Raw genomic sequence first — 26,508 nt, forward strand, 5'->3', positions numbered from 1 at the left:
AATTCTGCTGGGCCAGGATGTGTGCCTTGCCAACCCACATGACCTTGTAGCTATTGGAATCCTCAGTCATATCTGAAAACAACAGTAGGTGGAAATCATCACATAACAAAGAAGGGACATAAACACCATCAAGTAATTTGGGCTGTGGCCAGGAACTGACCACTTTCTAACTGGATGTTAGAAAGTATTTTCCCGAAGATTGTACAGTTAAAAAGCCGTAGACGGTGACTGCTTAGAGGAATTTATCACTTTAATTTTCATTAAGTTTTGTCAGTCCAAGGAAGAATTACAATAAATGTGAAGAACGAGTCTGGGACATACTTTTTCAGCATTTTCATACATTATAAAAATACACACATAAAATTATTCAGCAAACAGGAAAAAAAAAAACAGTAAACATGTCACAAACCAAACCAAACCAAACATAGTTAAGTCTCCCTGCTAACAACATATATATTTTTAAACCTTGGCACTAAGAGATGATAGAAACTCACGGACTTAGAATATATACACATTTAAAGATTCCAAGTGCTTATTTAGGAAGTATTTTTATTTGGAATAAAGAAGTTGAGTTATAAAAATGTGAATGGCTTATAGAATGCAGCTTACTGAATTAGTCTCTGTTCTGAAAAACTAGAGTTATCTCACCCTCGGAGAGTTGGAAATGTATGTCGTCTGTATTTCCACAGTTAGCAGCCCGCAGTCACTCGGCAGGGTTGGTGGGGCTGGCAGGGGCCTCGCTCTCTCCAGAGGACGAGCCCTGGCCCCTTTGACTTGGAATAGCAGGAAGCACTCGGTTTGTACGTAGAGGTTCTCCGGATAGAACTGGGGAGAAAGAAAAAAGGGGTGACACACGGTCAAGGATTTGCTCCTCTTAGAGGCTTAGGAAGCAGGGAGTAGGAAAATGTGTTATTTCTTAAGGAATGGTGGCATTTCTAAGAAGCCCGTGTTGGTAACAGCTGGGCTGTGGGGAAAAGCTGGGTAGGCACATCCATTCAGGCTTACGACATGTAGTTAGGAATTTCAAATATGAACAAATACAGAATGCACCAAGTGTGATGGAAACGTGATTGCACTGTGCGTGCGTGGCAGAGCTCTTCCTTGGAATGGAGCAGCTGTGGATGGTCAAGTCAGCACAGGCTCTAAACAAGCCCCAGGACAGATATCTGTATAAGGCTTTTAGGCAAACTTTCTCCAGAGGTCCTCAGTTTCCTTCCTTCCTTCCTTCCTTCCTTCCTTCCTTCCTTCCTTCCTTCCTTCCTTCCTTCCTTTTCTCTTTTCTTTTCTTTTCTTTTCTTTTCTTTTTTCTTTTCTTTTCCTTCCTTCCTTTCCTTGAGATTGAACTCAGGGGCATTCTACCTTCGAGCTACACCCCCAGCCCAACTTTTTATTCTTTATTTTGAAACAGGGTCTCACTAAGTCACACAGGGCCTCACTAAGTAGCTGAGGCTGGCTGTGAACTGTGATCCTCCCGTCTCAGCCTCCCGAATGCTGGGATTATAAGCGTGGGCCGCCACGCCTGGGCTGGTTTCTCGTTCCTTTTTGAGACAGGGTCTCCCTAAGATGCCGAGGCTGGCCTCAAGCCTGTAGTCCTCCTGCCTTCACCATGCTGGCCTTGTCAGGTTTCCTCTAGGAAGAGCTCAGTGTGCCTTTCTTTTTCTTTTTCTGAGCTAAGTTGATCAGATATCTTTATCGTTCTCATTTGAAACTTAATTTTGAAAAGCAAAGCATCTGGTTTCTCCCAAAGAAAATCTCGTTGTCTCCTCTATGCCCCCCAGAGCACAAGACCAAGCGACCGTTTCCTTAACCAGAGGTCTTTGCATCTAAGAGCTCTGCTTCAAGAGGGGTTCAGCCTCTTGAATTTCAAGCCATGATAAAAGTTGACACTGGCCACAACTGACTTTACACAGATCATCAGTAAGGGCAGAAAAGCTGTCAGGAAGGGAGGGCTCTGGGATTCTGCTTCTAACACTGTGGGATTTTGGACAAAATGCTTTCCTTATTTTACTCCTCCACAGTAAGATCCTACTAAGACCCCACAGTTCATTGTTTTTACCTAAAGAGTTTCAGAGCCCTTAGTTGGTCCCCGTTAAACTGCAGCCTGGGCATATTGGATATTTACTTTGTGCAAATAGTGTGCCAAGTGTTTTACATATGTAAATGTTATCTCCTTTAATCCTCCCAACAATCTTACCAGGCTGGCACCATTATTATAGCCGCAAGGGAGGAAACCAAAATTCTATGGAAAGGCTCCAAAACTTGGCTAAAATAGGACAGCTCCTAAATAATTTAACCTACACTCAACAGGGTATGGAGAAATCCTCTGTGGGTGTGCATCTGTGTGCTGGTGTGCGTTATAACTGGGCAGGGTGGAATAGAAAGACCAAGAAGGAAGGAAGTGTCGCTCCTTTCAAGAGACAACTGGCTCAGCAGCCCAGAGTTCTTCAAGTCTAGTGCTCACTCCCAGGCGATGCTGGGGAGTCACATAACCTTCCTGCTGGTGTTCCCATTTGTACAGTGGGGATGATAATAATAAAACTTGCCTTAGAGAATAGATACAAGGATATATAAACTTAGAATCTTTAGGTGTTGGGCCTAATAATCTACTTTATAATAGGCATGCCGGGTAATATTTAGGCATACTCAAGTTGGAAGATCACTGCTCTAACAGAATATGTTAATTTCTCATAATTTTATATTATGAGAATTGTGTGGGGTTTTTTGTATAGAAATATAAAAATAAATTAGTGATGCCAAGTAAATCACAGATGGTCCTGATGAATAGCATGCACTCTCTGTTTAGGGATATGTGGACTGAGAGTACAAACCATGCATTATTATTATTATTATTTTTTTTGGTGGTACGGGGGATGGAACCTGGGGGCATTCTACCTTCGAGCTATACCCACAGCCCTAATTTTTATTCTTCATTTTGAAAACTCTCACTGAGTTGTTAAGGGCCTCACTAATTAGCTGAGGTTGTCTGCGAACCGAGATCCTCCCGTCTCAGCTTCCCAAATGCTGGGATTACAAGTGTGAGCCACCATGCCTGGCCATGATGCCCATTTCTGTGTGTTCCTTTTTGTTTGCTTGTTTTTGTTTTTGGTGCTGGGGTTTGAACCCAGGGGTGTTCTACCTGTGAGCTACTCCTCCCGCTCTATTTTGTTCTTTTTCTTTTGTGGTACTGGAGATGGAACCCAGGGGCATTCTACCTCCGAGTAACACCCCCAGCCCTATTTTTTATCCTTTATTTTGAAACAGGGTCTCACTGAGTTTCAAAGGGCCTTGCTAAGTAGTAGCTGAGGCTGGCCAAGAACCACGATCCTCCTGTCTCAGCCTCCCAAATGCTGGGATAACAAGCGTGTGCCCCCATGCCTGGCTCTATTTTCTTCTTACTTTGAAACATCTCACTAGGTTGATGAGAGTCTCACTGCTTGGTGAGGCTGTCCTGGAACCTGCGGTCCTTCTGTCTCAGCTTCCCAGGTACCAGGATTACAAGTGTGCACCACCACGCCTGGCACACGCAGAGCAAGGAAAGCAAGGAAAGGAAAGAGACCCATCTTGGTTTTGTTTGTACTAGAGACGAGACCCAGCTTCCAGACCTATTTTATTTTGAAACAGGGTCTCACTAAGTTTCTGAGAGCCTCACTAAGTAGCTGGGGCTGGCTTCAAATCTGTGTGATCCTCCCATCTCAGCCTCCCAAGTACTAAGATTACAAGCATGCACTATCATGCCTGGCTTCTGATGTTCTTTTAACAAATGAAAATAAAACAAAATAACATTGAGCTGTGTCCAGACATGTTAACACTTGCAAAGGAAGCTCTGGAAGATTCATCATACTTACATTTTTGGTCTGGGAGGGGAGCTAGGTTGTTCCGAGAGAAAGGAAGATCCCTGATTTTGGGTCTGTTTGGGGAGAGATGTTGAAAATTTTGTCCTGGGGACAAACATATTTGCATCAGTCATTTAAGACTCAACCAAGTGCAAATTATAAAATCTGTGAGAGAATCATAAAATTGTTAGAGATCACTATTTAAGGTGCCAACAATAAAGAAAATAATACTAATAACCACACTTTATTGCATTTCTATTATTACCACTCACTGCTTATATGAAACAGATCCAGAGAAATCATTTTCTCTCTCTTTCTTTCTTTCTTTCTTTCTTTCTTTCTTTCTTTCTTTCTTTCTTTCTTTCTTTCCTCTGTGCTACTGGGAATTGAACCCAGGAGGCACAAGATACACCCCCAGCCCTTTAAAAAATTACTTTTTTGAAACAAGGTCTCGCTGGGTTGCTGAGAGTCTCACTATTGTTGAGGCTACCCTTGAACCTGTGACCCTCCTATCTCAGTTTCCCAAGTGCTGGAACTACAGGCATGCTCAACAGAAATCATTTTCTTGAATGAACTAGTTTAAATAACATTTTATAAACAAGAACAGTTTGTCACACACTCTATAAAACTTAAAGTTGGACAAAATAAAAGTAAGAGAGAACTGGCAAAACTTATCACATTTATTTATTTATTTATTTATTTATTTATTTATTTATTTATTTTGGTGCTGAGGATTGAACTCTGGGACATCCTACCTCCGAGCTACACCCCTCAGCCCTTTTCACTTTTTTATTTTGAAATAGGGTCTCACTAGGTTGCTGAGAGTCCCAGCTAAGTTTCTGAGGTTGGCCTAGAACCTGCTATCCTCCTGTCTCGGCCTCCCAAATATTGGGATTATAGCTGTGTACCACCATGCCTGGCCATCACATCTTCAATGAATGCATGGTGAGTAGAATATCTTTTCCTGAGAGCAGCGTTTCACAATCTTGGCTTACACACAGGAAAGATCTGAGTTTAGATAAATACTGCTGCCCTGGCCACACCCCAGGTCTGTGGAATCAGAATCTCTGGACCGGGGCATCAGAGTTTCCTCAGTCCCAGGTGACTCAACTATGCAGGCGGGACTGTGACTCACTGACCTAATAAACAGCTTGGGAAAGGCCTGTTCTCCAATTTTGATGGTAGGTAGTGGTGTGCCGGGCTGCATGTGCTATGTGAAACCACTCTTGTGAGGGAATAGTTACATTGTCAGGAATGTCGCCAACTGGTCAAGATCACCCAGGTGTTTTGAATTTGGCCAGCAAGTGGGAGTGTTTTCACCGTGGAAATAAGCAAGCACTGATTTTTCTCCCGGAAAGGCTAGTTGTCAAAAAAGTAAACACACTACTGTCTATCAGAGATGGGTGTTCCAGATATGTGAACGTAGAAGGAGTCATGTGGAAGTTACTTAAGTCCAGTTTGAAAGTTGGCCAGGTAGTATAATGAGTAGAAGCTTTGGTTCTCACGTCAGACGGATGAGGTTTGATTCTCTGCTTCCTGGTTTCGGATATATGGCCCGGGGCAGGTGACAAGTGACAAGCTCTCCAAGTCTGATTTCTTCATATGTAAAATGGTGAAAATAAGTCTGCACTTCCCAGTTGTCAAGAACATTAAATTGGAGAATAAATGTAAAACATGTACAAGGTAAAGCACTTAATCAACTTTAGTACAAACAAATGACTTGAACTTTTGCCTAATAGTCTAGTAAGAAGTAACCTGTATCACTATAGCATAAGAGTTTTATTTGAGCAAAGTTAGTCTGGAAGGAAGGCAGCATTAGCTAAGATATAGCTTCCATCTATGAGAGTGAATCTAATGGTGGATTAACTAGGGCAGTCACCTAAGGTGTCATTTGATGGAGACTCAGCATCATTTCTAATTTTCCTCATGTATATTTTGCCATTTTATTTTATTCTTTTAACTTAAAAATATACTTTATTGGTATATTGCAGTCTCACATCAAAATCAAGTTCAAATCTGGGCATGGTGGTTTACACTTGTAATCTCAGCATTTGGGAGGCTGAGACAGGAGGATTCGGGTTCACAGCCAGCCTCAGCTACTTAGTGAGTCCCTTTGCAACTTAGTGAGACCCTGTTTCAAAATAAAAAATAAAAATAGGTCTGGGGGTGTAGCTCGGAGGTAGAATGCCCCTGGGTTCCATCCCCAGTATTGCAAAAAAAAAAAAAGTTCAGAGTGACAGGGTCTCATGTGTGCACAGCACTTGGTGAGCTCCCCTCGACCCTGCTCCATGCCTACTCTGTCCACTTTCCTGTACATGATATTGAGATTGGCACTGATAATTTCATTTACATATATCAGTGGTGGTGTTTACTTCATTAATTCTCCTTTCCCCAGGCCCCCTCTATCAGATATTCTTTTAACTTTGAAAGTCAAATAACTTCAGGAGCCATTACTTATAAAGAAAACATTCTTATGTAGAATTACACTAAAATTCAAATCGGCTCATCCTTTAACTATCCATGAATTCTTGAGCAGAAATTTTCAAAGCCAAGAAATGAGATGTTGCTAATAATAGATAATGTTTCTTGAGCATTTATTGTCCTGGGCTAGGCTAATTGCTTCAGACCAAATTTCATGTAATCCTGACAACCAACTTTCCCTTGAGATAGGTGCTATTATCTTCTACTCTTTGCAAATGAGGGTGCTGTGCTTTGCTGCAGTTCTCAAGGGTGCTCAAGGTCATGTGCTGCTGGGAAATGGCAGAGACTGGACTCCAGGCCAGGCCTGCTTCACCCTAAAACCCACACTCCTCTGCATCCCTGGGAGCTAGGCAGCCTTGTTAGGACAGAGAGGCGGGCAGAAAGGAGCCTCAGCTGTCATTTGGGAGATGGGTGAAGACTCCGACTTTATTCCATGCCTGCGTTTGCTCAGGTTTAAGGGCTGGGGTGGAGCCATGCATGGCCCAGAGCCCCCTTATTGGTGCTGTAGGCACTGCCAGGGAACATCCAACCTTCTGGGACAGACTCAGGATCCCTGTTCCGGAATAAAGGGCAGGAAAGGTGTTCAGTTACATGAAGAAACCAGAGGTGAAGAAACGATTAATAACAACAATGCATTCAGCAGTCAACTCTTGATAACTTACCGTGTTCCAGACCCTGGGGTACAGAGAGGACACGGCCAAATGCTCAAGGGCCTGGGATGCCCTTGGGATGGGAGGAAGGCGAGAAGTTTTGAAAGCCCACGGGTAGCCCTGTGATCAAGTATGTGGGGCGTTGCAGTGGCGTGGAGGTCCAGCGAGGTCGGGGTGTCCCTGAACCCCACAAGACCTTGTTCTTTGTCGGCTCTGCCACTTCCTAGCTAGCTCTGGGACCTGAGGCAGGGGAGCTAACCTCCATGAATCCCATCTTTTCACTTCAAAATGGGGATACAAACTCTTCTCCTGCAGATAACGGAAATTCTCAACAGGGTGGAGCTATTTTTATTGTGAATAATAATAATGATGATGAGGAAGAGTCACCTCTCCTATGGAGACCAGGGTGACCTTCACATGGAGGAGAAGTTTTTTCTTTTAATTACTTTTTAAATTTCGAAACAGGGCTTGCTAAGTCACTGAGGAGTTTGCTAAGTTGCCAAGGCTGTCCTGGCACCTGTGATCCTCCAATCTCAGCCTCCCAAGTACTGGGATTACACGGCTCCCAGCTGGAAGGTGAGCATTGAACCATCATTTAAAAGATTGTAAGAATCAGTCTCACACACGGCAGAGTGAAGCTAAAAATAATAACAATACAGGCAAAGATGTCATGTGGCGGAGAGGTAGCAGGTTTTCCAGGAACTGATATTCAAAGAACTGTTGCGGGGAGTGGGAAGTGCCTGAGCTGAGAAAGAAAAGAGAGGCCTGACCAGGCCGCCAGGGCTTTATGTTTATGGATCTGGCTTTTGTACTGAAAATATGCAAAGTTGCTGATGATTTTAAACAGAGGGGCCACAGGATCTGACCTACCCAGGCAAAAGAGTTCATTGTTGCAGGAACATTCTAGAAAATTCTGAAGAAGGAAGTTCTCCCTTGAGGGAGAAAGGAAGTGAGCACTTTCCTACTCTCTCTGTGTGATGGCGTGTAAATAACAAGGCCAGCAGAAAACACCACAGAGCTTTCTGTTCCATTTTCTCTGAAAGCTGCCTGCAGTGAATTAAGCTGAGGTACTCCACATTCCAGCTCATCAGGAGAAGTGCCTCATCCCCCTCCTCTCTGCATCCAGCCCGCTGACAGGTCTCGATGAATGTTAAGCAATTATTATTAGACCTAAATTATCGAGATTGCTGATGTAAGCACAGGATAGAGACTGCCAGTAATCCAGACAATTGCACTGCTGGCCCAGGTTATTTCTACAGAACCTAGGGCAGGAAAGAAGGAAATACAAAGATGAATTTGGACTATCCAGGTTTAAGTCAGCGGTACGGTAGTATGAGTTACAGTGTCCCGTTGTTTCACCATATTAAGATTCCACATAAAATGTATTTAAGCACCATGTAGAAATCTAAATTCCAGCCTGCTTACACCCATGATGTAAACCACGCAGGTGAACCCTTCGGATGTTACTGCAGAAGCTGCTGTAGTTCAAGAACCCATGTACTGAACAGGTTAAAAAGCTTCACAATGATAAAAGCCATAAGGCAGGGCAATCGGTTCATTTTGGGGAAAACAATGTAGTTGAGAAGAAAATGACTTGCTGATCTTAGGTAAGCATATCAACAACATGGACTTCAGGAGATAAAGACTGTATGATGGCCAAGGTGACAGGAGCTCGGCGTCCAAGTTCTGAATATGTCTGGAACTGGCTCTAATAAGACAAATCATATAACTTTCCTAGGCCATGTGAATTATAATTGGAAAGGATCCCATGAGATGACAATTTCTTGCTTTTTTCTATCAGGCTTCATCCAGAAAAATAAGGCTTTGAACCGAGGAAATTTCATACCAAAAATTGATTAGCACTAGTGACGGAAAAGCTGGGAAGGACAATCCAGAGATTAACTGTAGCAGAAAGGTGCAACCACCTCGCAGCTGGAGGGATAACAGCAGATAGTGTTAGGAAGACTCAGAAGCCTGCAGCAGCCAGCACCTAGGGGGAGGGCGGAGCCAGGGAGCTGGAGGAGGAGACTAATGGAGATTCCATAGGAAGCAGGGACAGGCCTGCAGGGGAGAGCTGGCTTCCTACTGATTTCATTCTTCTCTTAACCTTCTGCCAGTGCCTACTATTGGCCAAAAGTACTCAGAAGCCAGCGGACTAGAGTCATTCAGAGTGAGACAGAGTGGAACAGGAGGAAGATATGCAGTTGGCTGACACACTTAACCAGCCCCTCCTTCCCTCCCTCCTTTCCTTCCCTCCCTCCCTTCCTTCCTTCCTTCCTTCCTTCCTTCCTTCCTTCCTTCCTTCCTTCCTCCTTATACTAGGGATTGAATCTAGGGGCATTCTGCCTCTGAGCTATGCCCCCAGCCCTATTTTACTTTTTATTTCGAAACAAGATCTCACTGAATTTGAGTTGCCAATGCTGGCTTTAAACCTGCAGTCCTCCTGTCTCAGCCTCCCAAGTACTGGTATTTTAGGCATGCGTCCCCACACCTCACTATTTTACACAATCTGGCTTCACATTCCTGGGTTCAAGCAATTCTCCTGTCTTATGTTCCTGAGTATCAGAGAATATAGGTGATTGCTTAAATTTAAATTAAAAATTAAAATTAAATTTATAAATGTATGCTTTAATTTAAGCACCAGACACAAACATAATCATCTTTAAGGTAAAGATCATCTGTAAGTTTTTTTTGTTTTTGTTTTTGTGGTACTGGGGATGGAACTCAGGGACATTATATCTTCAAGCTACAACCCCAGCTCTAATTTTTATTCTTTACTTTGAAACAGGGTCTCACTGAGTTGCAAAGGACCTCACTAAGTAGCCGAGGCTGTCCTCGACTGCAATCCGCCTGTCTTAGCCTCCCAAATGCTGGGATTACAAGTGTGTGGTACCAGGCCTGGCTTGTAAACTCTTTCTAAGGTGCAATACTTAGCACAGCGCCTGACCACAGTTAAAACAAAAATCAGTGTGACAAGCACACAATAATCATTAATGATTGATTGAATAAATAAGACCATTTTCACTTTTTTGGCTAAATATAGGAAGAAATTTAAAATTAGCTGGACGTTGGGTATGGGGGTGCAGGTTTGTAGTCCTGTTACTTGGGAGGCTGAGACAGAAGGATCACAGGTTAAAGACCAGCTTTAGCAATTTAGTGAGGTCCTCTACAATGCAGTGAGACCCTGTTTCCAAAATAAAAAATAAAATAAGGCTGGGGGTGTATTCAGAGGTAGAATGCTCCTGGGTTCCATCCCTAATAGTACACACACACACATGAAGTAAATAAATAAAATTAGTTTATTAGTTTGGGAACCAAGCACAGTGATGCACCAATTGTAATCCCAGTACTTGGGAGATTGAGATAGGAGGATTGCAGATTCAAGGACAGCCTCAGCAAGTAGTGAGAATCTCATCAACCAAATGCCCCTGGGTTCAAACCCCAGTACCATAAGTAAATAAATAAATAAATAAATAAATAAAAGAAATAGGTAAAATAAAATTAGTTTGGGGCTGGGGCTTCAACTCGGTGGTAGAGTGCTTGCCTAGCATTTGTGAGGCTCAGTGTTTGATTCTCAGCCAGCACCACCAAAAGAAAAAAAAAAAAGGAAGAAAGAAAAAAAAAGTCACAATCATTTTAGCAAACCCATATTATTTAAAGCTCATTTTTAGGCCGAAGACTCTTGGGGGATTTATCTGATCATGAGTCACTTTCCTCGAATGACTCCTAGTGATAATCAGCACAAAATATACTTGATGAAAAATAAATAAATGCTTTGATATAAGCACAACTAGTTTCTTAAGAATCTCTTGGAAACTTTCACTTCTCTTTTGTGCTATTCTGCTGCCCTAGTACTTTTCCAAGTTACTTCCTTAGAGGCTAAGCAAATCTCCAAATCAAGTTCACTAGATGTCCTTCTATTTCAAATAATATAGAAAGTTTTGGATGGCACATGGGGCAGCTTCTACTAGTTTTCTATCCAATAGAAACTCCTTCTGCTTTAGAAACAAAAATACATTGGGGATGTGGTGGCACATGCTATAATCCCAGGTACTTGAGAGGCTGAGGCAGGAGGATCGCAAGTTTGAGGACATCTTTGGCAACTTAATGAAACCCTGTCTCAAAATAAAAATAAAAAGGGCTGGGATACAGTGCTTGCTTAGCATGTGTGAGACCCTGGGTTCTACAGTGAGTACCCCCCCACACATGCACACACACACACACACACACACACACACACCCCAAAATAAAAAGAAAGCAAGAAAGCAGGTCCAATTTGGGGAGAAGGCAATATACCTAGCTAAAATATCACAATGTCCAGTCTTCCTTGTGAGCATGTGTACACTTGTGGCAAAATCTTTGGCCAATGTGATGCAAACAGAAGGGCAGGCCTTATGGCCGATGGCTTCCTTACTAGCCTGTTTAGCCGGTGGGCATCCACTTGCCACCCTTGCTCCCTCCTGTTCCATCAGCCATCGACTGCATGGTGACCTGAAGGCTGAAGCCAGGTGTTAGGCGCACACAGCCACCACGTGTCTGGGCAATGTCTGGCTTCTTTCACAGGAGAGTGAAACCCAGCCCTTGCCTGATGGTCCATGACCTTCAGCTGGGCACTTGGTAAAGGAACAGCTTACAGTAGCAAGTCTGTATCTTGTGCACCTAACAAGTGTCACCCAAGGACCCTAGAGCCCTTCTCAAGAATGTGACCATCAGAGAGTGAGATCTCAGTAGCCAAGACTCCATGGGAGGGCAGCATCTTAACTTTGACAATTAGCAGTCAGAAAACACAGCTAGATTAATTTTATTAACACTAAGCAAGCTGGGTGCAGTGGTACACCTGTGGTCCCAGCACTCCACACTCCAGAGGCTGAGGTGAGAGGAGCATCTCTGCGTCCAGGAGTTGGAGACCAGCCTGAGTCTTTCCTTCCTTCCTTCCTTCCTTCCTTCCTTCCTTCCTTCCTTCCTTCCTTCCTTCCTTCCTTCCTTCCTTCCTTCCCTTCTTTCCTTTTTTCCTTCTTTCTTTCTTTCTCTCTCTCTTTCTTCTTTCTTTCTGTCTCTCTGTCTCTGTATCTCTCTCTCCTCTCTCTCTCTCTCTCTCTCTCTCTCTCTCTCTCTCTCTCTCTCTCTCACACACACACACACACACACACACACACACACACACACATTCAGCCTGGGTTCTAGCCCTAGCACCACACAACAAAACAAAACAAAACGAAAATAGCAAAGAACCCCTAAGTTGACCAAATTAGGTTATATGATATACAAATGTGCAAGGCACAATAAATTCCACTATTATAATGCCATAATTATAATTCCATAATTATAATGCCAGTGGAAATCCACCCGCCACCCTTGCTTCTTCCTGCTCCATCTACCAATGAAAAGTCAAACTCCTCAAATACACTAAACAACCCTTTGTGTTTTTTACCTATGTCTCTGAGCCCTCTTGCTCTTTTTTCATTATTTGCCTCTACTTGACTTCAAAATCACTAATTTTGAGCTGGGTGGGATAGTGCATACTTGTAATCCTAGTTTTTCGGAGACTGAGACAGGAAGATCACGAGTTTGAGGCCAGCACGTGATAACTTAACAAGACCCTGTTTCAAAATAAAAACTAAAAAAGGCTAGAGGTATAGCTCAGTGGTAGAATGTCCCTGGGTTCAATCCCCAGTAACTAAACACACACACACACACACACACACACACACACACACACACACCCCACTGAAGTCTGAGGTACACATCAGTCTTCCAACTAGCCTTGCTGACACCTCTGACATATGACTGAGGATGATCATCGCTTCCTAGGTTGCTTTCCAAGGACTTGAAGGCTGCTTTTGTGGAAATATCTATTTGGGCCTGTGCATAAAGGATGACCTTCTCCTATCACGAAGCCCACAACACCAGCCTCAGATGGTGCTAATGCCACTGTTTTCAGAATGTGTGTCTCGTGAAGAGCCATGCAGTTTGCTTATGCATGGTGTAGACCACTGATTACTTCCCCTAAAATTACCTGTCTCTATGACTTAAATCACCCTGCTTCTTTTTCTGGTTCTGACATCGGGGACTGAATTTAGCAGTGTTCTACTTCTGAGCTACAGTTCCAGCCCTTTTTCTCTTTTTATTTGAAACAGAGTCTCGCTGAGTTGCCAGTGGTCTTGCTACGTTGTTGAAGCTGACCTCAAACAGGCGATCTTCTTGTCTCAGCCTCCCAGGTACTCAGGATTACGGGCACGTGGCACCATGTCTGACTTTACTCTGCTTCTGGATCTCATAAATGTTCCCAAGCCCTATCCTGGAGCAGGCAGAGTTGAAATTTGAGTGTCTTGCCTCCTTTATGCTTGGCTGCCTTGCGAATAAATTATTTCTCTTTTGTGAAATTTGTTTCAGTAATCAGCATACTGTCCAGTGGGCAAAACAGGCCTGGTATGGTACCTATGGCGATAGCTGCTATATTGCTTATCTACCTATGGCTCTGAGTTTCTGGTATAGGTAGTTAAACCCAATCCCAACTGATGTAAACAAGACTGTCCAAGGCTGTCTTTTGAACAGAAAAAGAACAAGACTTTAGAATTTCAAAATAATCTAAAAAACAAAAAGGTATTAGCTTGGCCAGGCCAGGACTAGCTCTAGGAATAAGGCTGGGCTAATGCCCTAGAGGCCTCTAAAGTATCAAAAGGTGATAGAATCATGAGTTCCCTTCCTTATCCTTCTGCAGAAAAAAATGCAAAACATTCCCAATGCCACCAACCAAATGTCTCAGTGCAAAGCCCTGAGTGGCATTTTTCTTAGATACCAGGAAATAGTCTTAATGTGCTTACAGATATTTATCTTCTGCTTAGATATGTATAAATATATACGGAGGGAAGCACATTCTACTGCTGCTTCAAAAGCTTCATGCACTGGGCAATGAGAGGAGAGAGCTAGACCACTGCATATCAAAATGGAAGGAGTATTTTAAATTCTAACAATCATGGCCTTCCCCAACATTTTTTTTTTTTTTTTTTTGGTAGTGCTGGGGATTGAACCCAGGGACATTCTCTCTCCAGTTTATATCCCAAACCCTTTTATTTTTTGTAATTAATTAATTAATTTCGGCACCAGGGATGGAATCCAGGGGCATTTTACCTTTGAGCTATACCCAGTCCTATTTTTATTCTTTTTTTTTTTTTTGTATATGGTATTGGGGATGGAGACCAGGGGCATTGTATCTCCAAGCTATACCCCCAGCCCTATATATATATATATATATTTTTTTTTTTTTTGCAGTCCTGGGGATGGGACTCAGGGGAATTCTGTCTCAATGTATACCCCAAGCCCTACTTTTTATTCTTTATTTTGTCACAGGGTCTTACTGATTTGCAAAAAACCTCACTAAGTAGCTGAGGCTGTTCATGAACCACGATCCTCCTGTTTCAGCCTTCTGAATGCTGGTATTACAAGTATGCACCACCATGTCTAGCTATGTTTTTATTTGGAAATAGGGTTTCACTAAGTTGTGGAAGGCCTCATTAAGTTGCTGAGGCTGACTGTGAACTTGTGATCCTCCTGTCACAGCCTCCCAAGTACTGGGATTACAAGCATGTGCCATCATTCTTGGTCCTTTTTCTACTTAAAAAAAATACATTACCCTCTTGGTCTTTCATTTTTCTACTTTTGAAAGAAATATGAGTTCAATAAATAGTTTATTTTCTATCTTGATCATACTAAGAAAAAAAAAAAAACAGAAACACTATTGATAAAGAAAAAGTGGCATGAACTGAGTTGACCAGACAGGGATGTCCAAGGGCCGTGTGGTTACTCAGACCCAGCCGGTTACTGTCACAGGAGAATTTGGGTTCAGTGCTTTCAGGTTTTTCAATTTATCAGGAGAAACTAGAATTTTTAGACATTTATGGAGAATGTCCCAAGTTTCAAATATTGGCAATCAATTCATTTAAGAACACACCAGGGTATTGTGTAACTGAATACATTTTGTAAGTTGCTCTGTCTCTGGGGTGCATCAGAATCATCTATGGAGCACTTAAAAAAGAAAAACAAGCTCTGTGGGTGTGGTGGCAAAAGCCTGTAATCCCAGTACTTGGGAGGCTGAGACAGGAGGATCACAGGTTCAAGGACAGTCTCAGCAATGTAGCAAGAATCTCAGCAGCCTAGTGAGACTGTTTCAAGACAAAAAATAAAAAGGGCTGCGGGGTATAGCTTGGAGGAAGGAAGCCCCTGGGTTCAATGCCCAGCATCACAACAAACAAATAGCAAATTACTTAGTGTGATGCATTTATTTGTAAGGAGGGAAATCTATATGTTTGTATATATACAAAATATTATAAAATCTTGTGTGTGATATATTTATTTTAGAAAAGGTGCATATGAATGTAGATACGTGTGTGTGTGTGTGTGTGTGTGTGTGTGTGTGTGTGTGTGAATATCTCTGGAGAGATGAAACGTGAAGGACAGGGAAGCTTTGGATGAGAGCAGCACTGCTCAGTGGAGGAAGAGGCATGAGGGCGAATCGCCATGCAACGCATGAGACGTAAGCCATAAATGTGCCCAAGTGTTGCTTTCTATGTGTATACAAAGAAGGCATCAGCTTTTCCCCCTTTTCTCACCAAGATTTTGGTTCAGTAGGTCTGGAATGGGGACTCAGTGCCTGATTCGGGGCTGGAAGGTGGGGAGGTTACTGGGGACGGAACCCAGGGGCATTCTACCTCTGAGCTCCATTCCCAGCCATTTTTCTTGTTGTTGTTTCATTTTTGAAATAGGGTCTTGTTAGGTTGTTGAGAGTCTTGCTAAATTGTTGAGGCTGGCTTCAAATCTGCAATCCTCCTGTCTCAGCCTCTCCGGCACTAGGAGTATAGGCATGCACCACCATGCTCAGATAAATGCCTAATTTTGTTTTATTTTTTGAGGTACTGAGGATTGAACCCAGGGGCATTCTACCTCTGAGCTATACCCCAGCATGTGTTAGTTTTATTTTTGAGACAGGGTCTCACTAGGCTGATGAGAGTCTCACTACTTACTGAATCTGTCTATGAACCTGTGGTCCTCCTGTGTCAGCCTCTTAAGTGCTAGGATTACAGATGTATGCCACTATGCCAGCTAAATGACTGATTTAAACAGATAACCACACAAACAAATCAACTCCTCATGGGTGATTTTGCCAGAGATCCCTGGTTAAGAACCCTTTTTAGTGGACATAGTCATATTTCTGCTCCAAGCTGGCAGACACCATGCTGTTTATTGAGGGATGAGCAGGCATGGGGCACATCTTTAAAAGCAGATGTTTTTACAGTCTGAAAATCTCCAGTCCAGTGGTCATGGGGCTGGGGGTGGGGAGGTGACCCTCATCACTGATTTTAGTTATTTTTATTTTATTTATTTATTTTTGGTGCTGAGGATTGAACCCAGGGCATTCTATCTCTGAGCTATATCTCTAGCCCTATTTCTTCTTTTTTGGGGGGTACTCTAGATGTAACCCAGGGGCATTCTACCTCTGAGCTACAGCCCCAGCCCTATTTTTTTTTTTTTTATGAAACAGGGTCTCACTGAGTTGCAAAGGACTTTACTAAGTAGTTGAGGCTGTCCTTGGACTGCGATACTCCTGTCTCAGCCTCCCAAATGCTGGGATTACAAGAGTGTGCCACCGTGCCCAGTTCCTATTTTATTTTTTATTTTGAAACAGGATCTTGCTAAATTGTTGAGGATCTCTACTAAGTTGCTAAGGCTGGCTGTAAACCTGTGATCCTCCTGTCTCAGATTCCCAAGTACTGGGTTTATGGGCGCATACCACTGTGCCAGACTTTACGTGTGTGTGTGTGTGTGTGTGTGTGTGTGTGTGTGTGTGTCACTGGAGTTAGAACCCAGGGGCTTTCTACCTCTGGGCTTTACTCCCAGCCCTATTTTATTATTTATTTGGAAACAGGGTCTCACTAAGTTGCTGAGGCTGACTTCGAACTTGGAACTTGTGATCCTCATATTTCAGCCTCCCAAGTACTGGGATTACAGGTGTGTACCACCATGCCAGGCTTTACTACTTTTACTCTTGACTGGCTATGTAGGCCACTGATCTTCCAGTTCCTAGCCTAAAGTGCCATCAGACAGACACTTCCTGTGCATAGGCTTCCTGGCATGATGAAGACATTACCTGGTGAAGGATTGTGTAGATGAGGAAGATGTGGTGGCCCCAGTTGTTCCTGATGGCCTGGCCGGCTGGCAAGCAACCTGTCTAGCAGTTTATCAGAAGAAGACACGGTCCAAGCTTTGTAGAACACCTGATTAGAATCACCCTTCCAGGAGTTATCTGGCAACAACTGGCAGCCAGTCCTGTTATTTAATAAGTCCTGTTCGCTTCGACTTTTCTGAGATCGCTGGGCAGTCTGCTGAGTGCCCGAGCTCAGGCCAGCTTGGGAAGTGGCCCCGTGGGACACTGTTAAGAAGTTATTGCCCAGGGTGATGGGTGGGAGACTCTGTGTTCTGATTGGTGGGAGCCCTTGACGGGCCAGAGGCCTTTTTTCTGGCAGGAGATACTTTGAATTCTCTGAGGCCCTCTTCTTAAAGTCAACCATAGCCACCTGGTCACCAGGCTGTTCTTGGCAGTTGGTATCCAAGATGCTGTCAAAGGTTGTGATGATGTCATCGACTTCTGAGCTGTCTTCTGCCCTGTTTCTGTCCCTGCTGTGCTCCTTCTGATGGGCTCTCTGCTCCTCTTTCTTGGTTTTGCAGAAGATCTGGTTGAGCATGCTGAACCGTCCCTCCTTCTTCTGGGGTCGACTGTTCTGGGAGGGGAGGGGTCGGCTGTTCTGGGAGGGGAGGGGTCGAGCAGGCTCTGCTCTGTGGAAACAGAAAAGAAAAAGGATAGTATGTGGGGATGGGAATTGGGGGCACTATCTCTAATCAAAATACTGACCCCTCCCCCAGTTCCCTTTGCTAGATCACGTTGTGTTGTGTGGATTCTTCCAAATGTACCCTCAAAGTCCTCTCAAGTCAAAGCGGCTGTAAAAACACACAGCCTGCAGGCTTTCTTACCATTTCAGTCCTGCTCACTTACTAGTTCTTTTTTTTTTTTTTTTTTTTTGGCAGTACTGGGAGTGGAACCCAGGGGCATTCACCTCTGAGCTACACCCCCAGCCCTAATTTTTAGTCTTTATTTTGGAACAGGGACTCACTGAGTCGCAAAGGGCCTCACTAAGTAGCTGAGGCTGTCCGTGAATCGTGATCCTCCTGTCTCCACACCCAGCTCACTCTTGGGATCACAAACATGCGCTCATTTAGCGGTTCTGACCAGGTTTTTCTTGCTCTCTCAGGGACCATCTTTTCAAAATTTACCCCAAATAATGTGTTATCATGAAAAGATAAATTAAGCTACTGTTCTCTCTTCTCAATGGCAGTCAGTAGGCATGTCCGCTTGAAGCGAAGAAATGAAAGCCCAGGGCTTGAGTTCAGGCTTCACCCCCCAGAAAGAGGGTGAAAGTTGTGAGCTGGGAAGAATGTAGTTTTAGTCTTTCTCTGAAAAGCTCCCAGGCAATCCCACAGAGCTCTGACCTTATCTACCCTAGGAACCTGGCCCGTTTTATGCTACTTGTGTGTTTCTCATTCACTTTTTACAAAATTAGCTGTTGAAAAATACTTTGAAGCCAAATGTAATCCTTTTAAGTACACCTGTAATCCCAGCACATGGGAGGTCGAGAGAGGAAGATTGTAGGCTGGAGGCTACCCCAGCAACTTAGACCCTCTGCAACTTAGTGAGACTCTGGTTTTTTTTTTTTTGTTTTTTGTTTTTTTGTTTTGGTAGTACTGGGGTTTGAACCCAAGGTCATACCTCTGAGCTACATCCCCATACATACATATATATACATACATACACATACATGTATATATGTATGCACATATATACATCTACATATATGTGTCTATATGTATAATATATGTATTTATTTATTTTTTTATTTATGTTTTTGTGGTACTGGGGATGGAACCCAGGGGCATTCTACCTCCAAGCTATACCCCCAGCCCTATTTTTTTTTTAGTATTTTTATTTTTGAAATAGGGTCTCACTGAGTTGCTAAGGGCCTTGCTAAGTAGCTGAGGCTGTCCGTGAACCGCAATCCTCCAGTCTCAGCCTCCCGAATGCTGGGATTACAAGTGTGTTCTACCACGTCCGGCCTTTATTTTTGAAACAAGTTCTCTCTAAGTTGATGAGAGTCTCACTACTTGCTGAAGCTGTCTTTGAACCTGCAATAATCCTCCTGTCTTAGTCTCCCAACTACTAAGATTATAGGTGTGAGTCACTGTACTCAGGTGAGACCCTGTTTTAAAATGAAAAAAAAAAAAAAGGGCTAGAGATCTAGCTCAGACATAGAATGTCCTGGGTTCAATCCCTAGTACCAATAAATAAATAAATAATTACATTAATTAATAAGTAAAATAAAATTACTTTTTCTTTTAGAGTACTGCAGGCAGAACCCAGGGAAATTCTACCTTTGAACTACAACCCTAACCCTGTTTTTATCTTTATTTTGAGGCAAGGTCTCTCTGAATTGCGAGGGTCTTGCTGAGGCTGGTCTGGAACATACAATCCTCCCAACTCAGTCTCCCAAGTACACAGGGATTATAGATGTGCACCACCATGCCTGGCGTAAAAATCCATTTTTTTTTCTTTTGTGGTACTGGGGGTGGAACCCAGGAGTTTTTCTACCTCTGAGCTATAATTCCAGACCTGTTTTATATTTTACTTGGAAACAGGATCTTGTAGCTGAGGCTGGCTTCGAACCTGTGAGATCCTCCTGTCTCAGCCTCCCAAGTGCTGGGATTACAAGCGTGCACCACCACACCCGGTGTAAAAATCCTTTTTTAAGAAGTGTATAAAAGAGCCGGGCATAGTGGTGCACACTTGTAATCTCAGCATTTAGGAGGCTGAGACAGGAGGATCATGGTTTGCAGACAGCCTCAGCTACTACTTAGTGAGGCCCTTTGCAACTCGGTGAGACCCTGTTTCAAAATAAAGACTAAGAAATAGGGCTAGGGTGTAGCTCAGAGGTAGAATGCCCCTGGTTTCCATCCCCAGTACCCCCCCCCCCCCACACACACACACAGAAAGGAGAAACCTTGGCCTGAGCTCCAGCTGAGGAGGAAGCATGCGTGCAGAGGCCGGGTGTGGCTGCAGAACCCTAAGCACAGGCACTATCCAGTTCTAAGGGAAAAATGCTAGCAGCCACAGCTGGCTTCATGGATGGCGAGAGTTTTCCTGAAACACTATTCTGTTGTTGTTCCCTGGAAAATCCTGTGTTATTCTCTTTTGAGGCCACCACCCAGTGCATGCATTCTCTGGTATGTAGATGAAAATCGATCCACGTGCATGTCCTTAAGAATCAGGTTGCAACCCGACCCTGGAGTGAGATGGAATCCGCAATTTGAAAAGAATGTCACCACTTATTATGGATGCATATAATGAATGTTTTCTCTACAGGTTACACAGTGTGTGACTTAATCTTTGTTTCCATGATGTGTTTTTATCCTCATTCTTCTACCTTCCAATACACTTTTTGAAATATGGAACACAGCACTGGACTCTTAATTCTACCAGAGAGAGTCCCAGGGGGCTGCTCATGGTCACTCGGATTTTCCTATACAGAACACATCCCTCTGCTAATCAATGTTACTTCAGCATCTTCTGCAACCATCTCCTCCTCCTGTGATTTGGGCTGTGATTAGGCCAGTGAGTCTCAAAGTATGGTCCACTGAAACCTAGGGGCAGCATCCTCAGGACCCCTTCGGGGGTTTCATGTGATAAACACTATATTCATAGTAAGTCCAGGATGATTTGTCTTTCACTGCTGCGCTTCTGTACCTATGGTGCAGTGGAGGTGGTAGTTAATGTTGTGACCACCTTAGCACAAATCAGGACAACAGTAGCATCAATATACACATCATTCTTGTGTGTGTATGTGGTACTGGGGATGAAACCCAGGAGCTTTCTACCTCTGAGCTACACCCCCAGCCCCATTTTTATTCTTTAGTCTGAAACAGGGTTTCACTAAGTTTCAGAAGGCCTCGCTAAGTAGCTGAGGTTGTCCGTGAACCACGATTCTCCAGTCTCAGCCTCCCAAATGCTGGGATTACAAGCATGCGCCATCATGCCTGGCTCTATTCTTTATTTTGAAACAAGGTCTCACTACATTGCCAAGAGCCTCCCTAAGTTTCTGAGGCTGCCTGAGAACCTTGTTCCTCCTGTTTCAGCCTCCTCAAGTATTAGAATTACAGGTGTGTATCACCATGCCCAGCCTGAATCACTTTTGATAGTGTATAAGGGTCTTGAAAAAACATATTTGAGAACTGCTGATTTATGCAAAAGAGAATTAAGAAGATATGACCTAAAGGGAAGAGAAAAGAGTAAAAGGAAACATTCGTGTCCAGCAAGTGTTAGACCCATTAATTCAGGCTTATGACTATCATTTTGCTCCACAAAATCAAGATAATTTCACTATACCTTAGATAGGAATAAACATATATAATGAATCCCATAATGATGGACTATTATGTAATTATAGGAAAATGAAATGATTCTTGATTTCACTCACTGGTGGCTCAGAAGAACTTATTCAATTTGATGAATCTTTGAGAGTAAAGAACGGAATGCGTGCCCCCGCTGCACTCACCGGCTGTCTTGGGAGAGGAGCTTGACGCAGGCCGTGTGGCCGCAGTACAGGGCGTAGGCCAGGGGCGTGCTCTCGTTGATGTCCCGTAGGTTGCTGTCCATGCCCAGCTCCAGCAGCGACCGGACACATTCTGCCTTCCCTGCGGCTGCAGCCCAGTGCAGGGGAGTCCTGGAGGAAGCACAGGGAAAGGCACAGTGTGTAAGCACGGGAATAGAACAGTTTTTAGACTGTAGCAGCTCCTACCCAAAGTCGGCACGAAGTAGGGAAATACTGCTGCGGTTTACATGAGGGAAATCGTATGCGTGAAACAAGACATGAGGATTTTGGTGTGCGTGCATAGGAGCTTCTCCTCCAGCTCCACAGATTCCTTGGCTTCCCCCTTCTCTGGCCATTCTGAGAATGTTCTAGAAGAGGAAGTCATGGGTCAAAGGTTAGGAACAGTTTTAAGGCTCTATATATGGTGCCAAACTGCCTTCCAGGAAGACTGACTTGTCTGTCCTCGCAGGCTGCGCCCCAATTTCTTTTCTGGTGCTCCCAGTAACCACCAGCCTAAAAGTGCTTTGCTGATTTGGTAGGCAGAACAGCATTTTGCTGCTGGTTTATTTATTTATTTGGCACTTCTTTAAAAGTAAGGTTGAACTTTTGAAATGCATATTTGTTTAGCATTTGAGTTTCTTCACTGAAATGACTCAATGCTCTTTGTTCTTTTTCCATGGAAGCATTAGTATTTTTCTTACTAATTTGTACGGGCTCTTTATGTATTAAAGGTATTAGTCTTTTTAGGTCATGCTTATGTAGATATTTCCTCTAATTTGTTACTCAATCTTTTTTAGTGATTTTCACATGTTATGTTCATATAGGGATGTATAAAACATGTTAAGAACAGTTGCATTTAATTGTCTTTTTAATTTTTGTATATTTTTTGATGTTATGCTTAGGAAGACCATTATTAGCTAGAAGATTGATGAACATTCACCAGTAGTTAAATATTTACTAAATAATAAAGCCAAATTTTTTTTTAGGAATTTTATTTAAAGAGGAAAGCCAGAAATTAGGAGAATATATTTGCAAATTATATATACAACAAAGGGCTTGTACTTAGAATATATAAGTTTTCAGAACTAAACAGTAAGAAAACACACTTATTTTAAAAATTAGAAAAAGATCAGAGTAAGTTGAATGTGGTGACACACACTTGTAACCCCAGTACTTGGGAGGCTGACAGGAGGATCGCAAGGGTTTGAATTCAGCCTTAGCTACTTAGTGAGACCCTCCGAAACTTAGTGAGAGCCTGTTTTCAAATAAAAATAAAATAGGGCTGGGAGTGTAACTCAGAGATAGAATGCCTCAGAGTTCCACTTTTATGCCGCTCTGTGCTTAAATGTCATTATTTTTGGAAACTGGGGGCCTATAATTGCTTGGAAGTTGCCACTAGAATGGCCAAGATGAGCCCAGAGATGGCGGGGAAAGAACAGCCATGGTCATCAGGCCATTCAGTTCAACCGGACGCTTGATTCTACACATGGTTTGGTAAGATCATATTTTGCATGGTGCACTGATGTCACAGTACCACACTCTGATTTTTTTTCTGGGTGTGGGGAGAGGTAAAAGGTAACGTGACATCTTTATGAATGGGCGTCTCCCTGTGAAGAGAATGGCCACCCTTCCCGTCAGTTCCTCTGGAAATGGGCTAGTCCTGGGCAGAAAAGCAGGGCCTGGATGGCCTTTCTTCAGCCTTGTGTTGAGGCCTCAGCCTTGGGCAGAGAGCACACCCAAGAGAACCAAGGGACCTCTCAGGCATGGAGGCAGCCTGGGGCCGGGCAGAGAAGGGCTCGGTTGGGGCTCACTCTTTCTCTCCGTGGAGGGGCTTGGACCTGAGTGCAAGTATCCAGGTATACCGTGTAGCTCCATAGTCTCCACATGTGGATTGTGTGCTCCTCATGTTATGCTATGGAATCAATTCTTAACACCTAATAGGCCCTAAATTATTGGCAGTTCAGTGATCAATCACATGATGTATTTGAAAGTGGCAGATGTGACTTTTTCCATTCTATGTGAGAGGGGTTTCCAGAAAATATTTATTCTAAAGCAAGCTGAAGCACCAGGGGCTCATGCTACTGTTTAGAGAATATACTGTTAATAAACTGGTGGCTGGAGGGTGGGACATTGATCTCCTCAGGCTTATCAAGATGGAACAATTCACGCTGAAGCTTTGTGACATACTCCTTCCAACTTCTCAGGCTGTGTTCTCTTCATTCCTCTGACTCTCACTGTGGAAGGAGCCTGGAAGATTTTGGGGGAGATGACTTCAATTGTTTTGCTGAGACATTACGTAAACATATAGATTACTTATGGTTTATATCCTAAGGGCCTTTGTAGCAAATCTGTAGCACCTCATTTCAAGTTATCTAAGCTAGAATTCCTTGTCTCTAAGTTTCAGGATAGTCCTTAACACAGCAGACTGTTTCAGCTATCACAGTAGGGGTACTGAAGGTCAGGGCCCCAGATTTATGAGAAATTCAAAAGAGACAAGCAGTGAGCTGCTGTGGTGGTCTCTGGATGGCAAGAGATGCTGGGTATAAGAATGCAACATTAGCTGGGTGTGGTGGCGCGCGCTTGCACTCGGGAGGCTAAGACAGGAGGATCACGGTTCGCGGACAGCCTCAGCTACTTAGTGAGGCCCTCTGCAACTTAGTGAGACCATGTTTCAAAATAAAGACTTAAAAATAGGGCTGGCGGTGTAGCTCAGAAGTAGAATGACCCAGGGCTCCATTCCTAGTACCACAAAAAATAAATAAATAAAATTAAAAAAATAAAAGCCGCATTAGCCAGGTATAGTGGTATATGCTTGTAATTCCAGTACTTGGGAGGCTGAGACAGGGGGATCTCAGGTTTGAGGAGTCTCAGCAAGTAGTGAGAGTCTCAGCAACCTAGCATGACTCTGTTTTAAAATAAAATAAAATAGGTCTGGGGTTGTAACTCACATTTAGTACACTACTGCTGTATATAATCCCCAGTAACGCATGTGCACGCGTGTGCATACACACACACACACACACACACACACACACACACACACACAGAATGCAGCATTTGTTGAGGAATCAGTAGTCAGTTAATGGCTTATGAAACATGTGAACATTCCCCATAGAGATAAATTAGTTGCTTATTAAAGTGAATTGTGACCTCATAAACTGATGAAGTTTGGGACATCTGAAATACATATACTGGTTCTGAGTTACATGTTCTGTGCCATTAATCTTAGGTGAGTGAATACCACAGTATCGTGAGTTTATGATATGCTTAAATATCAAGCAGGACTAGTGCTCCATATCTTCTCTCTCATTTATATTTTATTTTTTATTACTTTATTTTTCTCCCCTTTCCATAAAAGTTTTAAATTTTCTCTAGGAAAGATAATGAAAGGGATTATTATAAATGTGTAGAGCACCGAAGCCTATGAACATTTTGAAAACCTCAACCCCATGGAGTTTCCGTGTGCAGGCACAGCTGCCCATTTAGTGGCGAAACATCAAGCAAAATGGAATCACCAACCTAATTTCACCAGTACATGAGGCGCTGGGGGTTGAATCCAGACAGAGCATTCTCCCTCTGAGCCACATCCTATTATATTCTTTTAGATTGAAACAGGCCTCACTAAGTTGCTGAGGCTGGCTTCAAACCCACGATTATTCTGTCTCATAAGTATTGGGATTACAGATGTGTGCCACCACATTCAGCATGAGGTGCTTGAATGGAGCTTTGGAGCAGACTCTGGACGCTCCTGGAGATCATATTTCTGTTAGAGCTCATCTTAAGGCTCCCTGGACCTTATTTTTTTGTATGGTTTTCCTTCCCCTTAGTTTGCTCTCTTCCCTGAAGCCTGGAGAACTGAATTTTCTTTGATAATTGTATGGTATAGCAAAATGCAAAATACTTTTCAGAGCTGGTTCTGGGAGAATTTTGAAGCAGGCAAACATCCCTTCATCCCTCCTTTCTGAAATCCATTCTTTTCTTCTCATTCTGTATTACTCAGCTAATGTTCTTTTACTTTCTTACCTGCTCAGGATCAATACCTTCTCTCAGGAAAAAGTCTAATTTCAATGACTTCTGACTTAATTTTGATTAAAACTGTGATGTTAATCATGTCTGGCTTGAGACCCTAATTTCCCCCCATTTATAAGAATTTCAGTTATTGAGGGAAATGCTTTTCTTCTTATTTATTTATTTATTTATTTATTTATTTATTTATTTTGGTACTGGGGATGGAACCCTGGGGCTTTCTACCTCCAGGCTACACTCCTAGACTTATTTTATATTTTATTTGGAAACAGGGTCTCACTAAGTTGCTAAAAGCCTCACTAAGTAGCTGAGGCTGGCTTCGAACCCAGCGATCTTCCTGTTTCAGCCTCCCAAGTACTGGGGTTACAAGCGTGCGCCACCAAGCCTGGCTGGGAAATGCTTTCTTGGGGCATCTAATATCATGATAAGCAAATGGCTAATTTTGTACTTTAGTAGAAGAGGGTAAAAAATAAACATAAGAGAAGTAAGACTTATTTCCAGTAGTCTTACTTGTTATATTTTTTCTTGCATTTCCATCAACTTAACGACTAAACCAAGATGAAAGTTAGGTAAATAGGGCACTTAGGTGAAAAGCTCTAAATTTGGAAGACAGGGCTACACATCTTCACGGAGCTTCTAGCTAGCTCTGAGTTAAGTCGTTTTAGTCTTCTGCACCCAGCAGAATACATTTTTCCAACCAATACGTTTCCAGTGATTAAATACAACCTGCTAAGGTCCCATGTAGCTCCAGGAGCCCACTGCCTCTGATTACAAAACCTTGTAAGCTCTTCTCTGGATAACAAAAAACGTATTGACATCATGACATAA

At 43.0% G+C, this 26,508-nt stretch overlaps 1 protein-coding gene across 1 annotated transcript in view; it reads right to left on the reverse strand.

Annotated features, from left to right (window-relative positions):
* Nucleotides 1–703: 703 nt before the first annotated feature.
* ANKRD55 (ankyrin repeat domain 55) overlaps nt 704–26,508 on the reverse strand; it is a gene marked incomplete at both ends in the record, with an annotated part of 113,216 nt that continues 87,411 nt past the window's right edge. The window contains 4 exons of the mRNA XM_080703195.1: nt 704–825; nt 3,846–3,938; nt 17,109–17,794; nt 21,619–21,786. Coding sequence (XP_080559321.1) covers nt 704–825; nt 3,846–3,938; nt 17,109–17,794; nt 21,619–21,786 — 1,069 coding nt within the window. The remainder of the gene's footprint in view (nt 826–3,845; nt 3,939–17,108; nt 17,795–21,618; nt 21,787–26,508) is intronic.

Source organism: Muscardinus avellanarius (assembly GCF_963383645.1).
Source record: "Muscardinus avellanarius genome assembly, chromosome: 1".
Lineage (NCBI taxonomy): Eukaryota > Metazoa > Chordata > Mammalia > Rodentia > Gliridae > Muscardinus > Muscardinus avellanarius.